The sequence below is a fragment of the Piliocolobus tephrosceles genome, chromosome 5 (genome assembly GCF_002776525.5).
Source record: "Piliocolobus tephrosceles isolate RC106 chromosome 5, ASM277652v3, whole genome shotgun sequence".
In the NCBI taxonomy this organism is placed as follows: domain Eukaryota; kingdom Metazoa; phylum Chordata; class Mammalia; order Primates; family Cercopithecidae; genus Piliocolobus; species Piliocolobus tephrosceles.
This window is the reverse complement of record NC_045438.1, coordinates 65532894-65548220: the sequence shown is the minus strand read 5'-3', so window position 1 is coordinate 65548220 and position 15327 is coordinate 65532894. Positions and strand designations below refer to the sequence as shown.

General features: G+C 40.6%; 2 protein-coding genes across 4 annotated transcripts in view; one reads left to right on the top strand and one right to left on the bottom strand.

The window, feature by feature from the left end:
- RTN4IP1 (reticulon 4 interacting protein 1) overlaps positions 1 to 3158 on the bottom strand; it is a 56858-nt gene extending 53700 nt beyond the window's left edge. Inside the window, exon 1 of one of the 3 annotated variants that reach the window (XM_023205937.2) lies at positions 2981 to 3158. Coding sequence is in view for 1 of the 3 variants with exons in the window: in XM_023205936.2 (XP_023061704.1) it covers positions 1413 to 1686 (274 nt within the window). In the remaining 2 variants the exon portion in view is untranslated. Of the gene's footprint in view, positions 1 to 1412; positions 2154 to 2497; positions 2849 to 2980 lie in introns of those variants that run through there. The other 2 variants (XM_023205938.3, XM_023205936.2) reach the window with 2 other exon arrangements.
- The window catches only part of QRSL1 (glutaminyl-tRNA amidotransferase subunit QRSL1), a 39526-nt gene continuing 26343 nt past the window's right edge, over positions 2145 to 15327 (top strand). The window contains exons 1-3 of the mRNA XM_023205934.3: positions 2145 to 2360; positions 12652 to 12811; positions 13129 to 13227. Coding sequence (XP_023061702.1) covers positions 2328 to 2360; positions 12652 to 12811; positions 13129 to 13227 — 292 coding nt within the window. The 5' untranslated portion in view covers positions 2145 to 2327. The remainder of the gene's footprint in view (positions 2361 to 12651; positions 12812 to 13128; positions 13228 to 15327) is intronic.

Sequence of the window (15327 nt, the reverse complement as noted above, 5' to 3'; positions counted from 1 at the left end):
AAAAAAAAAAAAAAAAGAAAAAAAACAGAAAAAAAAAATTACTCATGGATAAAATACTAATTTAAGTTTGTTATCTTAAGTCAGAACAAAAAGATAAAAAGGCATAGAAATATTGGCTGAATGACAACTGCATATGTGAAGCACTGAAACAGGTTGACAAAGCATGGGATCTATCTTGAAAGAACTTACAATCAAAGGAAAAAACATGCTGATCATTGAGTAAAACTTACCACTAAAAGACATATCTTATAAAAAACTGAACTCTCTTCAAGCCTAATGTAAAAAGAACAAAGGAAAACGGCATGCTCAACTGGTAGTAGCAATTATTACTTCAAAACAAAGAATACAGATGTAGATTTCATGAGACAATCACAGTAAAGTCAATTCAATTCATTATTTTTATTTATTTTTTCTTTTGAGACGGAGTCTCACTCTATCGCCAGGCTGGAGTGCAATGGCGTGTTCTTGGCTCACTACAACCTCCGTCTTCCAGGTTCAAGCAATTCTCCTGCCTCAGTCTCCCACCAACACAGTGAACCCCCCCGCATCCCCCGCTCCCCCCACTGAAAATACAAAACTTAGCTGGGCGTGGCGGCGCATGTCTGTAGTCCCAGCTACTTGGGAGGCTAAGGCAGGAGAATCATTTGAACCCGGAAGACGGAGGCTGCAATGAGCCAAGAACGCGCCATTACACTCCAGCCTGACAATAGAGCGAGATTCTGTCTCAAAAACAAACAAAAAACCCCACAAATTCTGAACTGACGAGGAAACATAACTATACTTCCGAAGCCTGTGACAGATCTCAGAATACCACAAAGTTCCCTGGACAGAAATTTAGCTACAGAGATAGGCCTGGCGCAGTGACTGGTCTGTAATCCCAGCACTTTAGAAGGCCGAGGCAGGCGGATCACCTGAGGTCAGGAGTTGGAGACCAGCCTGACCAACATGGTGAAACCCCATCTCTACTAAAAATACAAAAAAATTTGCCTGGTGTGGTGGCACGCGCCTGTAATCCCAGCTACTCCGGAGGCTGAGGCAGGAGAAATTTTGCTTGAACCCAGGAGGCGGAGGTTACAGTGAGCAGGCCACTGCACTCCAGCCTGGGTGACAGAGATTCAGTCTCAAAAAAAAAAAAAAGTTAGCTACAGACAGTTCTCAAGTCTGAACTTACATATTTAAGGACGCATGAAAACAATCAAGCTTATATTTTGTCAAGACAAATGGCCAGAAAGATACCCTGGCCATTGCAATTTCAAAAATTTTGGAAATAATATTTGCAGAGGTATTGTTAAAAACCTAAATGATTCATTTGAGTTGACCAAAGAAGCGTAGTCAAATAATTTTTTTAAACTGCACACCTTATGAAATAGTGATTTTTTTAAAAAAGGCAACAATGTCTTTTGAAAACTTACTTCTCATATTAACGTCTATAGGATTTACACTGGCAGCGTGAACTTTGACAATGACTTCATTTGGATAGTGTATGATAGGTATCATCATGTTCTGAGTGAATCGAAGCACTTCATTCTTCCCATATTTATCTATCACCCAAGCAGGCATGACAGTGCTCCTTGGAGAGGTAGTACTAATCCTTCTAACTGAAGGCTTTTGGACAACTTTGCTTCTCCAGAAGCAAATAGCAGTGCATGCATTTCTTCTAAGTACATAAGTCTTCAGAAATTCCATTGTAAACACTGGTTGAACTGCGTGCTCAAATTCAAATACACTTGGACTGGATCAAACTCTCACCCCTGAATTAGGTCAAATTCTGCCAAACCACGGGCTAGTTTCAAAATTAAGCATGCAAAACGGAGCATTCGAAAATGAAGCTAATCTAATGGAGAAACTGAGAGAATATGGAACTTTTATTCTGCTCTTCGCATATGAAATGCTCCAATTAACGTTCCAGTCAGTATTCTGTCCATTCTCCTCCCTCCCTTTCACCCTCTCCCCTTCCAAAAATAAGGGGGGAATAAAAAAGCAGGTGCGCAAACCCCCTAGATCCCTGCCCTGTCCTGGGAGCCCTCGGAGGGACAAGCAGACACCGCTCGCGATCCAACGCCAGAGAATCAAACGCTTGCCGACTGCCACCGCGACCCTGGCCCGGAATCTCCTTGCCTGACCGCTCTCTTCAGCCGCCGGGGTGGCTTTGCGGCGCCGACCAATCGCCTGCAAAGATCATTTCCTCGGGCTGCAATTAAACCAATCCAAGTACTCGATGTTGAAGGGCTCAGTGACAATTAAAGATGGCTGCGTCCATGTACTATCACTAGCAACCGGTGACCTCTTTTTCCTCCTTGCCTGGCTCCTATGGTGGCAGGCAGGACATGAGGACCATGCTGGGCCGGACCCTCCGAGAAGTGAGTGGAATTGGCCCGCTGAGGCCCCCGGGAGGGCGGAAAGTTCAGCGGACTTCGTTGACAAACAGTCCCTGGGCCTTACAACGCATCTTGGCCCACCTCGCTGCCTTCTCTTGAAATGAGTGGGGGATAGGTACCTTTCGGTCCTTAGGATGTACTCGCCGTACCCATTCAGGAGTTAGGACCTTAGCTGGGAAATCTCTGCACCGCGGATCTGGGGTGGTGAATCGGCTTCTCACCATTAGACGTTTGTTCTGGTGTAGGTCGGGCACCGGATGGTCTCGGAGTGGGCTTTGCCAGATAAAGGGGGCTTGCGGAGCCACTTCAGTCTCTCTTCTGTCCCCGACACTTAGCTGCAGTTGTCGCTAAGAAGCCCGGCGAAACTGTAGTTTGCAAAATTCAAACGAGTAATGTTTGGGTTTTTTCAAAGAATTCGTTGTCTAGGATTTACTAACCACTAAGATACCAGGGATTCCCTAACCCGTGTCTCCATTTCCTGGACGTCATGTTTGAACTCTAGGCTGTATTTGTGAACGCCTTCTGGGCAGTTCTTCTAAATGTCACATAAGCACCCTCAAATTCACTTTAATCAGTGAAGTAATCATTGTAACAGGACTTACCTCTCAACCCCCGTCTTAAAAAACAAAAGCTCTGGTATTTCTGAATTCTTAATAGTCTATTTTTAATGGCACAAATATTATCTCATTTGCCTTTAGATTCTTCCTCATCTTTCATATACAGTAAATCACTAAGCCCCGTTCATTCTGTCTTGCAGATATGGCTGGAATCTGCCCTCTCACGTTCTGTCTGCTGTTAAGCTTTAATGCAGGTCTTTTTACTTCCTGGTTCACATCACTCAACCTTAGAACTGTCTGCAGGCCAGTTGCTATCAGAGCCACGTGAAGCACCTGTTAAAACTAAAGCTATGTCCCACTCTAGACTTAATTAGATCTGTGTGGTAGGTTCAGGAGTATGGTTTAATTGGGGCTTCAGGTGATTTCTGGTAAGAAGAAGGCGCTGAGGACCTAAACTGCCTTCCATCTTCCTTTTTATTCCACCCTAGAAGTTGTCGTTTTGTTTGTTTGTTTGTTTGTTTTCCAGCTGGCAGCCTGGAATTATAATTATAGATAGCTGTAATATATAATGAGAACTTTAAATCCACAGGCTTTAAATAATATAAATAATTCCTCCCCAAAGTAATTATTGTTTTACCATTTTAAATTGCATCGAATCAAATTTGTTCTTTAAAAATAAATTAATAAATGGACAACACCCAAAACTTGTTTTAAAATTAAATACAACCTATAAAAATATGATATTTCCTTTTTCTGCCTTTTCCACTGGCAATCTAAGTAACAGAAAGAGACTCTAAAGAAAATATTTATTTTGGGGTAGCAATGCAATGAGAATATGTGTGATATAGTAAACTATGTACCTACTCAAGGAGGATGGGGCAAAGGATGTTTTTAAAGACAGAATGAAAAAGATTACATAAATTATTTTGAATCAGTTATCCTTGGCCACAAGGATCAGTCACAAAGGTGGCATCAGTCCAAGATTGGATGGCCAGTTGCTGGACAGACATCCTTGCAGAAGTACTTGTGTGTGTGGAAAGTTGCAATGGCCTTTGTGCAAGGTTGTGTTTTTTGCAGTCTTATGATTGTTGTTTTTTAAAAAATTTTAATGGGTACATAGTAGTTGTACGTATTTATGGGGCACATGAGATATTTTGATACAGGCATACAATGCATAGTAATCACATCAGAATAAATGGTGTGTCCAGCACCTCAAGCATTTATCATTTCTTTGTGTTACAAACATTCCAGTTATACTCTTTTAGTTATTTTTAAATGTACAATAAATTATTGTTGACTGTAATCACCCACTGTGCTATCAAATACTGTATCTTATTCATTCTAACTATATTTTTGTACCCATTACCCATCCCCACTTCCCACCCCTACTACTACCCTTTCTAGCTTCTGGTAACCATCATTCTACTCTACCTCCACAAGATCAATTGTTTTAATTTTTAACTCCCACAAATAGATGAGAACATGGGAAGTTTGTCTTTCTGTGCCTGGCTTATTTCACTTAACATAATGCCCTCCAGTTCCATCCATGTTGTTGCAAATGACAGGCTCTCATTCTTTTTATGGCTGAATAGTACTCCATTGTGTACATGTAGGACATTTTCTCTATCCATTCATCTGTTGGTAGATACTTAGGCTGCCTTCAAATCTTGGCTATTGTGAATAGTGCTGCAATAAACATGAGAGAGCAGATATGTCTTTGCTTTGTTGATTTTCTTTCTTTTAGGTGCGTATATACCTAGCAGTGAGATTGCTGGATCATATGGTTGTGCTATTTTTATTTATTTATTTTTAGTTTTTTTTTAGAGACAGGGTCTCACTGTGTTGGCCAGGTTGGTCTTGAATTATTGGCCTCAAGCAATCCTCCTCCCTCAGCCTCCCAAAGTGCTAGGATTACAGGTGTGAGCCACTTTGCCCAACCAGTAGTTCTATTTTTAGGTTTTTGAGGAACCTCCATACTGTTCTCCATAGTGGCTGTAGTAATTTACATTTCAACCAACTTTTCTCCATCTTCACCAGCATTCATTATTGCCTGTCTTTTGGAAGAAGCCATTTTAAGTGGAGTGAGATGATAACTCATTGTAGTTTTGATTTGCAGTTCTCTGATGATCAGTGATGTTGAGCACGTTTTCATATACCAGTTTGCCATTTATATGTCTTTCTTTTGAGAAATGTCTATTCCGATCTTTTGCCCATTTTTAATTTGATTATTGGATTTTTTTCCTGTTGAGTTTTTTGAACTCCTTATATACTTCGGTTATCAATCCCTTGTCAGCTGGAGTGTGATAGTTCTTATCAGGCATTCGTGCATGAGAACCCTCTCTTCTTGACCTTTCTTGACCCCATTTGTCAGGATTTTAACACAAGTGACTCTATTTTGATTTTGACAACTGTCATAGCTCCTTAAATGCTACCTTTTTTAGTGCTACTTCTCTCTGGTGTCATTGAGTGAGCCATAGTGAAAAACAACTTTTGCGTCATGGGGGAGAACTATTCAGGAGAGCTGACCCAGGGGAAGACCCAGAGGTTGGTTGCCTTGGCATGATTACTTTTACTTAATCACTCCTTTAACAAACACCTATTAATGCCTAGCATGCAAAACATTTGGTGGTTATTTCCCCAGCTCTAAAACTACCTTCTGTCTACTTTGTATTTTTTCCACATCACTGTACTGATGCCCTAAATTCTACCAATTAGAGATTAATTAATTCATACAAATTATCTTTCAATTTAATTATATTTTAAATATGTACAGATGCCTGGGAAGGTTGAACGATTTGTTCACCCATTGTTGTAAATTATAACAGTTCAAATTTCTTCATAATACCTTAATTGAGATAATCAGTTGAAGAGGGGAAAATTTGCTGAGAATTAGGGAGAAGGGCTGGAAATGATGGAGGCAATTTGGGGGATGTGAGTGGAGGCTTATGGTAACAGGAGTCCTGGGATTAGGCACAAAAAAGAGGTAAAATGCCAAGTAGGTAAAATTCCTATTTGTAAATTTTACCCAGGTACATTCAGAAAGGGGGAGGAATCTCACTTTTGCCTTTGTCTTTTGTGGCATGATCCCAGTGTTTCTAGGAGCGAGGCACCAGGCTAATATTATTAATCCTAAAGTTTAAAGAAGGATATATTCATTTGGCTTCTTGGAGCTTCAACTTTAGGAAAACTAATCATTGCTCTATAGGGAAATCAATTCTAAATTTTAAACAACTGTTATTCATTCAACTAACATTTAGTGAGTACCTCTGTGTTCCAGCCACTGGGGGGTCGCATTAAAGATGGACAGGAGCTCCTGCTTCCTGAAACCTAACATTTTTTTGTGGAAATGCAGCCATTAAATACTTAAAAAAAAAAAAAAAAGTAAAGGATATAATTTCAGGTAGTATAAGTACTATGGAGAAAAATTAAGTAGATCATAGTGTGATAACTAATTGGGGCAGCTGGACATTTTAGTTAGAGTGGCCAAGGAAGATTTCTCTGACTGAGTGAATAATACTTAATAGAGACCAGAAGGATATGAAGGGGGAACACTGGGCAGATCTGAGAGAATAGCGTTCCAGGCAGATGGAACAGTAAGTACAAAGACCCTAAAACAAGAGCAAGCTTAACATGTTCGAGGAATAGCAAGAGGGCCAGCATGCCTGGAGAGAAGTGAAAGAAGACAGCAATGAGAGAAGAGGTTAGGGAGACAGGTAGGAGCCAAATTGCAGAGAACCTTTGAAGCCACAGTAGGGAGTATGGATTTTATTCAAAGTGTAATGGGAATCTTCTGGAATGTTTTGAATCTGTGGACATTATCTGAGTTAAAATTTTAAAAGCTCCTTCAGATGACTCTTAAGGGACCATGATCTTTAGAAAAGCAAGTAATAAAGTACAAAGACTGACCAGGTGCAATGGCTCATGCCTTTAAACCCAGCACTTTCAGAAGCTGAGGCAGGCTGATTGAGCTCAGGAGTTCAAGACCAGCCTGGGCAATGTGGCGAAACCCTGTCTTTACAAAAAACACAAAAATTAGCTGGACATGGTGGTGCATGCCTTTAGTCCCAGCTGCTCAGGAGGCTGAGGTGGGAGGATCACTTGAGCCTGGGAAGTTGAGGCTGCAATGAGGCGAGATCACATCAGTGTACGCCAGGCTTGGCAACAGAGCAAGACCCCCCCCCAAAAAAAAAAAAAAAAAAAAAAAAAAAAAAAAAAGCAAGAAAGCATTTTAGAAGCCTGTTGCATTGGCAAGAGATAGTGGGAGTGAATATTGTTTTTAAAGTTAGGGTTTGCAGATGTTTTGGATATGGGGTTTGAGGGAAAGAGAAGAATCAAGGTTTTACTTAGGTTTTGGGCCAGGGCAGTTGGGGAAATGTAACATCAAGATGGGAAAACCTCTAAAGGGAACATGTTTGGAAGGGGAAGGTTATCAAAAGTTTTGTTTTGGATGTGTTAATTTTTAGATGCCTCCTAGATATCCAAGTGAAGATATCACTTAAGCAGCTAGATACAAGAGTTCAGAGCTCAGCAAAGAGGCTGGGTGAGAGATACACATTGGCCAGAGTATAGAAGGTAATTAAACCTATAGGGCCAAATGAGATTACCTGGGAAGTTGAGTGTAAAAATAGAAGAACACCTAAAATTCCAACATTTTGGAGGTCAACAATAGGAAGTAAAGCCAGCAAAAGAGACTTGAAAGAAAGCCCAGTGAGACAGGAGGAAAAGCCAGGATGGCATCGTGTCCTGAACAAAGAGAAGAAGTGTTTCAAGGAGGGAGTGGTCACTTGTGTTGAATGCTACTAAGGAGTACTATAAAATGAGGGCTGGTGCTGTCCAGTGGGTTTAGGAATGTGGAGCTTGCTGGTGATCTTGACATGCAATTTCAAGAAGCAAGAAGGCAAAAGCATGAATGGACTATGTTAAAGAGAGGATGAGTACCTGTCACTGCTACACTCAGCCTTCAAGAGCTCTCCTGTACATTCAGCATTTATCAAGGCAATTTTTTTTTAAAGACCATTCTTTTCTGGCCGGGCACAGTGGCTCACGCCTGTAATCCCAGCACTTCAGAAGGCTGAGGCAGGCAGATCACGAGGTCAGGAGTTCGAGGGCGCGCACCTGTAATCCCAGCTACTCAGGAGGCTGAGGCAGGAGAATCGCTTGAACCGGGGAGGCGGAGGTTGCAGTGAGCCGAGATCGCACCACTGCACTCCAGCCTGGACGACAGAGCAAGACTCCATTTAAAAAAAAAAAAAAAAAGGCCATTCTTTTCCTAAGTAAACCTCTAATGCTGTCTGTTCAGTTAATTAAAACGTCTCCACTTCGTTACAGAGAAATAAATGTCAAAATGTCTTGCATAGAGAATAATTACACAGGTTGAACATCCCTAATCTGAAAATCTGAAATGCTCCAAGATCCAAAACTTTTTGAGCACCAACATGATTTTCAAAGGGCGTGTTCAAAGGAAATGCTCACTGGAGCATTTTAGACTTGAGATTTTTGGGTTAGGGATGCTCAACTGGAAAGTATATAGTACAGATAGAGGACTCCAAAGTCTGAAAATATCCGAAATCTAAACACTTCTTGTGCCAAGCATTTTGGATAAGGGATACTCACCCTGTAGTATAGTATGTAGTTCAGCGCATGAGTGTTGGAAACAAGATCAGTCCTCAGTTGAATCCCAGCTCTGCTACCTTTTTTTTTTTGTTTTTTTTAGACAGAGTCTCACTCTGTCGCCAGGGTGGAGTACAGTGGCACAATCTCTTCTCACTGCAACCTCTGCCTCCCAGGTTCAAGCGATTCTCCTGCCTCAGCCTCCCAAGTAGCTGGAACTACAGATGCCCGCCACCACACCCAGCTAATTTTTGTATTTTTAGTAGAGACGGGGTTTCACCATGTTGGCCAGGATGGTCTTGATCTCTTGACCTTGTGATTAGCCCGCCTTCACCTCCCAAAGTGCTGGGATTACAGGCGTGAGCCACCACGCCCAGCCAGCTCTGCTGCTTTTTAGTTATGCGACCTCAGGTAGGAACTTCAGTTTTTTTAAATCTGTAAATGGAGATAATAATAGCTTCTCAGTGTGGATGTAAAGATTAAATGATATATTAATTATCATTTAATGCCTAGAACTAAGTACTACCTATTATTAACATTAATTTTGTTACAGGGACAAAATTACTAAATTATATATATTTGCATTTTTCCTTCCCTTACTTTCTAAGAAGAGTGGTTCCTGAGCAAGGTTTTGAAATTTTTCTAAGGAGGTATATTAATTGTCTATGGCTGCATAAAAAATTACCATAAACTTTGTGGCTTAAAGTAACATAATCTCAGGATCTCACAGTTTTCTGGGTCAGAAGTCTGGGCATGGAGTAACTGGGTTCTCTACTCAGGGTCTCACAAGGCTGAAATCCACGTGCTGTAGTTGCACTCCAAGGTATTGCTAGGGCTAGAGTTCCATCTGAGCTCCAGCCCTCTCGACCTCATTGGTTTTGGCAGAGTTCATTTCCTATGGTTGTGGAACTAAGGTCCCTTTTTCTTGCTGGCTGTGTGGATAGTAAAGTAAGTGAGCTGAGGGCTGGAGAAATGGGATGGCTGGAATTGACATTTTGGAGATCATACAGATGTTAGTAATGTTGTGTGTAGTCTGGGCAGTAACCAGGAGAATTGGCAACTGGGGTGAGGTGAAGGAAAAGTTTGTGCAAAGCGAGGTCAAAGAACTGAAAAATCAGGTGTTGGTGTACATGGACTTGAAATTTGACCTGAACAAGGGAGAGGATAGGAGCAATAGTAACGAAGATGACAGTGCGCTAGGTAACAAAATTGTCAATGAATGAAAAGTAATACCAGGGAGGCTATAGGTCAGCACACCAGGGAGTGTGGTGTCATCTCCCAAGGCATGTGCTTTGGGTGAGCAGGATGTTTGAGAGAAGAGAAGCATTGAGGAACAAGGAGATCATCTGTCCTGTCTCCCAGTCTGGACTCTGTGTTATGTGGTAGGTAGACACTAAACAGGAGAAGCATTGGCTGCCAGGGAAGGCCTAGTTTCCATTAGAGAAAAGATGTGCCAGAGAGAGAATTTTTTTTGTTTTAACAAAAACTTGAAAGTTAACTCCGTTTTATATTCAGATGTGACACCTGCAGTTTCGTCCCAGGGAACTGTATATGTGATTTATATTTCCCGCTTCTTATGCTCAGTCCATTTAGCTGATTAGCATCTTCGTTTTCACTTCTCTTTTCCAATTCCCTTATTGATTTTGTTTTTCTCAAATCTAGAGTTCCTAAAAATAGTCTCAGTGAAAATCGGCACCATTTCCAGTGAATACTCCTAGACAATCTTATTTCTTGCCGTTCAATCACAATTGTAACACCTTAGCTTTTATCCTCAGACCAGTCTGGAAGCAGCTTGAGGATAGTAGACATTAGGGGACTTGAGAGGAGTCAAGGAAGGAGAGAAAGTGGCAGATGCAGTTTTCCTCATTATTACAACTTAGCCATGGGATGGACCTGCCTATGTATGTTTGTCTCTCTAGCTCTGCGTTTTTGCTAGTTCTAATTCTCTTCCACTCAGCCTGCTAGCGTCTTTGTTCTTCCCATTCCATATACATGATATTAAAACACACTGCTCTCTTTTATTCCTTCTACCTTCTTTCTTCTAGAGGGTTTACATTTCTTTTCTTTTCTTTCTTTCTTTCTTTTTTTTTTTTGAGACAAAGTTTCGCTATTGTTGCCCAGGTTGGAGTGCAATAGCATGATCTTGGCTTGCTGCAACCTCTGCCTCCTAAGTTCAAGCGATTCTCCTGCCTCGGTCTCCCGAGTAGCTGGGATTACAGGCATGCCCCACCACACCTGGCTAATTTTATAGTAGAGACGAGGTTTCTCCATGTTGGTCAGTCTGGTCTCCGACTCCCAGCCTTAGGTGATCTGTCTGCCTCGGCCTCCCAAAGTGCTGGGATTACAGGCGTGAGCCACCGCATCTGGCCAAGGGTTTACCTTTCATACAAACCATTCAACAAACTCTCTCTTCTTGTTACTTATAAAAGTCACTTACTTAAGTCAGACCTCGCTGCCCTCCCTATCCCTGCAGCAGTCCATCAGCCTCCCCATGGAAGTCCTTTTCCTCTTGTCGGTGAGCATTAGGGATCCTCTTGATGACCTCTTCCCACTGCTTGTTGCATTTAAAACCCTCAGCCCCAAGAATGCCATTGCTTTGATGATTTACTCAGTAGCTGAGAGCAGATCATTTGGAGATTTTCCCCTCAAATGCAAACTTCTGTTTCTTGGTATATATGGGACACGTGAAAATACTGTCAGCTTGGAGGACAAACTAAGCTTCCAATAGAGTAGAGATAGAAATGGAGAAGACTGTATATTATGAAGTCATACTGTCCTTTACTATTTGTGTGACTTTGAACAAATCACTCCAGGTCTCAGCTTCAGTTTCTTCATCTGTCAAATGAGATAAATAGTACCTAACTTGTGTGATTTTGTTTCGTTTTGTTTTGTTTTGTTTTTTGACAGAATCTGGCTCTGTCACCAGGCTGGAGTACAGTGGCACAATCTCAGCTCACTGCAACCTCCGCCTCCCAGGTTCAAGTGATTCTCCTGCCTCAGCCTCCCAAGTAGCTAGGACTACAGGCATGCACCACCACACCTGGCTAATTTTTATATTTTTAGTAGAGACGGGGTTTCACCATGTTGACCAGGATGGTCTTGATCTCCTGACCTCATGATCCGCCAGCCTCGGCCTCCCAAAGTGCTGGGATTACAGGAGCGAGTCACTGCACCCAGCCAGTGTGGTTGTTTTAAGGGTTAAATGAAGTAATAACGCATGTAAAGCAACAGTGCCTGACTCTTAGAAAATACTTGGTAAATACTATTCCTTCCCCTATTCTCCTTTTCTCTCAGCTCCCATCTAATCCAATTATCTTTTCATAAAATCTCCAAAGTTTTGGTGTCATCTTTTACTTCTTGTTATTCATCCCTTTTATCTGATTAGTAAGTACATGTTATTATTACTTCCTACAGGAAATATTAGACACCCATGACTCCATCTCAGGCCCTACTTCCTGTCAATATACACTGGTATTCACTACTTCTCAGTCACTTTTGGTGTAGTTTTTTTTTTAACTCCTTCTTTACCAGCCTTCCTAATGTCTTCCCTAAAGACAGAATTTCAGAAAAGTTTGTTTTTAGTTTGTCTTTGAACCTGTATTTTATAAGCATTTCTCTCAATTCATAGTGTCTCTTACTTGAACTCCACAATAGGTATAAAGATCTTATTTAGAGAGCCATAAAAATCCTGCAATGCCTTGTCCAGTTCACTTCTCTTTTTTTCTCTCTGGACTGTCTGTGTTGCAGCTAAGCTACCCTCTCTACAGAATCTGTCTTCAGCCATCCTTCACCCATACTGTGCCTCAACTCCCCCTGGACAGGATGGTTTACCTGACTTACTGCTGTTGTTTGTACAGCCTGATTTTAAAACCAAAAGTTAGCTAAGGAGAAGAATGTCATGTCCTCCATCTCTCCTCAAGCTGATCAGTGCATCACCCTTCATCCACTACACTAAGTGTTAGAAGTAATAGGTTCTCTTGATTTTGAACCTAAGCCTCACTTTAAAATGTTATAGTTAGCCACTCCATCACCCCTTACCCCCACCAACATAACATTTGAAACTTCTGCAGACTCAGTAAAAGGTTTTTGAATTGTATACACTATAGGTTTCTGCAGCACTGAAACAAGGCCAAATTACACCAACAGAGCTCTGTCAAAAATGTCTCTCTCTTATCAAGAAGACCAAGTTTCTAAATGCCTACATTACTGTGTCGGAAGAGGTGGCCTTAAAACAAGCTGAAGAATCAGAAAAGAGATATAAGAATGGTAAATTGCTTTTAATTATACTTAATTGCTATATCTCCAGAGAAGAAGTTTAATTGGTTGTAGTAGTCTCCATTTGGCAAGTGAAGCTTTAAACATAAAACATAGCCTTATTTAAAGAACTTGCCGTGAGGATAATAAAAATGAGGGTAATGGCTATGTGATGCTTTATAATGTCCAACTGTATTAATTTCTGCCATAAATTTGATTTCTGAAGAAGTATCTTTGCCAAAAACTAGTAGTTACTGTAATAACATGTATTCATGTATCTTTATATTTTAAACTATCTCCTTTATCACTCTTTTGGCTTTTTAATGCAGGACAGTCACTTGGGGATTTAGATGGAATTCCTGTTGCAGTAAAAGACAACTTCAGCACGTCCGGCATTGAGACAACATGTGCATCAAATATGCTGAAAGGTAAAGTTTAACTGATCACAGCATTGATAATTTTGTAAAAGTCAGTATTTTTTGCTTTAAGGATAATAAAGTACCAAGATAATCTCAGACTAATTATATCTTTGAAGGAAATATTTAGAATATAATATCACCTTTTTTACTATTTGCTCTTTTAGAATGCAGAATTTTTCTTTAGAGGTAGCCAGCTTAATGAATGCTATTTCAGAAGTTTTCAAAGATTCTGTTAACATTTAGGAAGACTCAATTCAATAACTAAGTACCAATCGGGTGCTTGCCTGTAGTCCCAGCTACTGGGGAGGCTGAGGTGGGAGAATCACTTGAGCTCAGGAGTTTGAGTCCAGCCTGGGCAACATAGTGAGACCCCATCTCTAAAAAATGAAATAAAAAAACTGATTACTGTAAACACACTATATAACCTCTACCTTCAGCTAATTGATAACATGGGAGTAAGTGTGAACTGGCTGAGACCCCATCTCTAAAAAATGAAATAAAAAAACTGTAAAAAAACTGTAAACACACTATATAACCTCTACCTTCAGCTAATTGATAACATGGGAATAAGTGTGAACTGGCTATCATCGATACCCTTCTCTTGTGGATGATGTGAGGATTCATTAACATCTACTGGCCAGTTATTTTTTATTTTCTGATTCCTCTATCTCTTATAGCACAGTATGGCAATGTTTAGATTTATTCTTTAGAGTTCGGTCAAAAGAAAGCAGGTTTATCAAGATATTTGGATCCTAGGAAGAAACAGAAGTAGAAAAAAGGTCATTCAGAGTACTATACGCTAAAAATAATATTCTATGAGGAATATGCCCCACCTTCCTCTAATATGCAGACTGTTGTTGTTCATTATTTTGGAATATATGCTACAGCTTTTCAATAGCCAGAGAAAATTTTAGTTGAAAATAAAGATCTATTTCTACTGGAAATACATAAAAATTACTGTGTGGTATAACATCATCTGAGAAGAAAAAGTCAAGTACAGTGAGCAAAATAGAGATTTATTATTTCAAAAATACTGGGTACATCTCTGACTATCATGCAATATTTTGTAGAACTAATTGTTAAAGTCTGTTTTTAAATTATAAAAATAGTGAATGCACAGACTATCTTTGGAAAACATACATTTAACAGTAGAAAAAAATTACTGGAAGAAAGTACAACTGATTATTTAAATTAGGAATAATTAAGGCATATCATTATGAATTGCTTAATTGCAGTTTAGACTCTTGTTTTTTTGTTTGTTTGTTTGTTTGTTTAAAATGGAGTCTTGCTCTGTCGCCCAGGGTGGAGTGCAGTGGCGCAGTCTTGGCTCACTGCAGCTTCTGCCTCCTGGGTTCAAGTGATTCTCCTGTCTCACCTATTGAGTAGCTGAGATTACAGGCATGCGCCACCACATGCTAAATTTTATATTTTTAGTAGAGACAGGGTTTCTCTACATTGCCCAGGTTGGTCTCAAACTCCTGACCTCAGGTGATCTGCCTGTCTTGGCCTCCCAAAGTGTTGGGATTACAGGCATGAGCCACCCCGCCCAGCCGACTCTTGTTTCTTTCATATGATTTGCATGTTCACTGTTTTGTTTCCTGTAAAAAAATAACTGGCCTTTTGGCAGGAACCACCATCATACAGTGATTCACCAAAATGATGAACACAAAGGGAAAGAGGAGAGGCACCAATATGTGTTTTGTAGGCCTTTTAGAAAACAAGGAGTTGTTTGCCACATACATGCGAACCTGTAAGAAAGGTGATGTTGTTGACATCAAGGGAATGGGTACTGTTCAAAAAGGAATGCCCCACAAGTGTTACCATGGTGAAACTGGAGAGTCTACAGTGTTCCCCAGCATGCTGTCGGCATTGTTGTAAACAAACAGGGGCAAGATTCTTGCCAAGAGAATGAATGTGCATATTGAACACAGTAAATACTGTAAGAGCCGAGATAGCTTCCTGAAATGCATTAAGGAAAATGATGAGAAAAAGAAGGAAGCCAAAGAGAAAGGTACCTGGGTTCAACTGAAGCGTCAGCCTGCTCCACCCGGAGAAGCACACTGTGTGAGAACCAATGGGAAGGTTCCTGAGCTGCTGGAGCCTATTCCT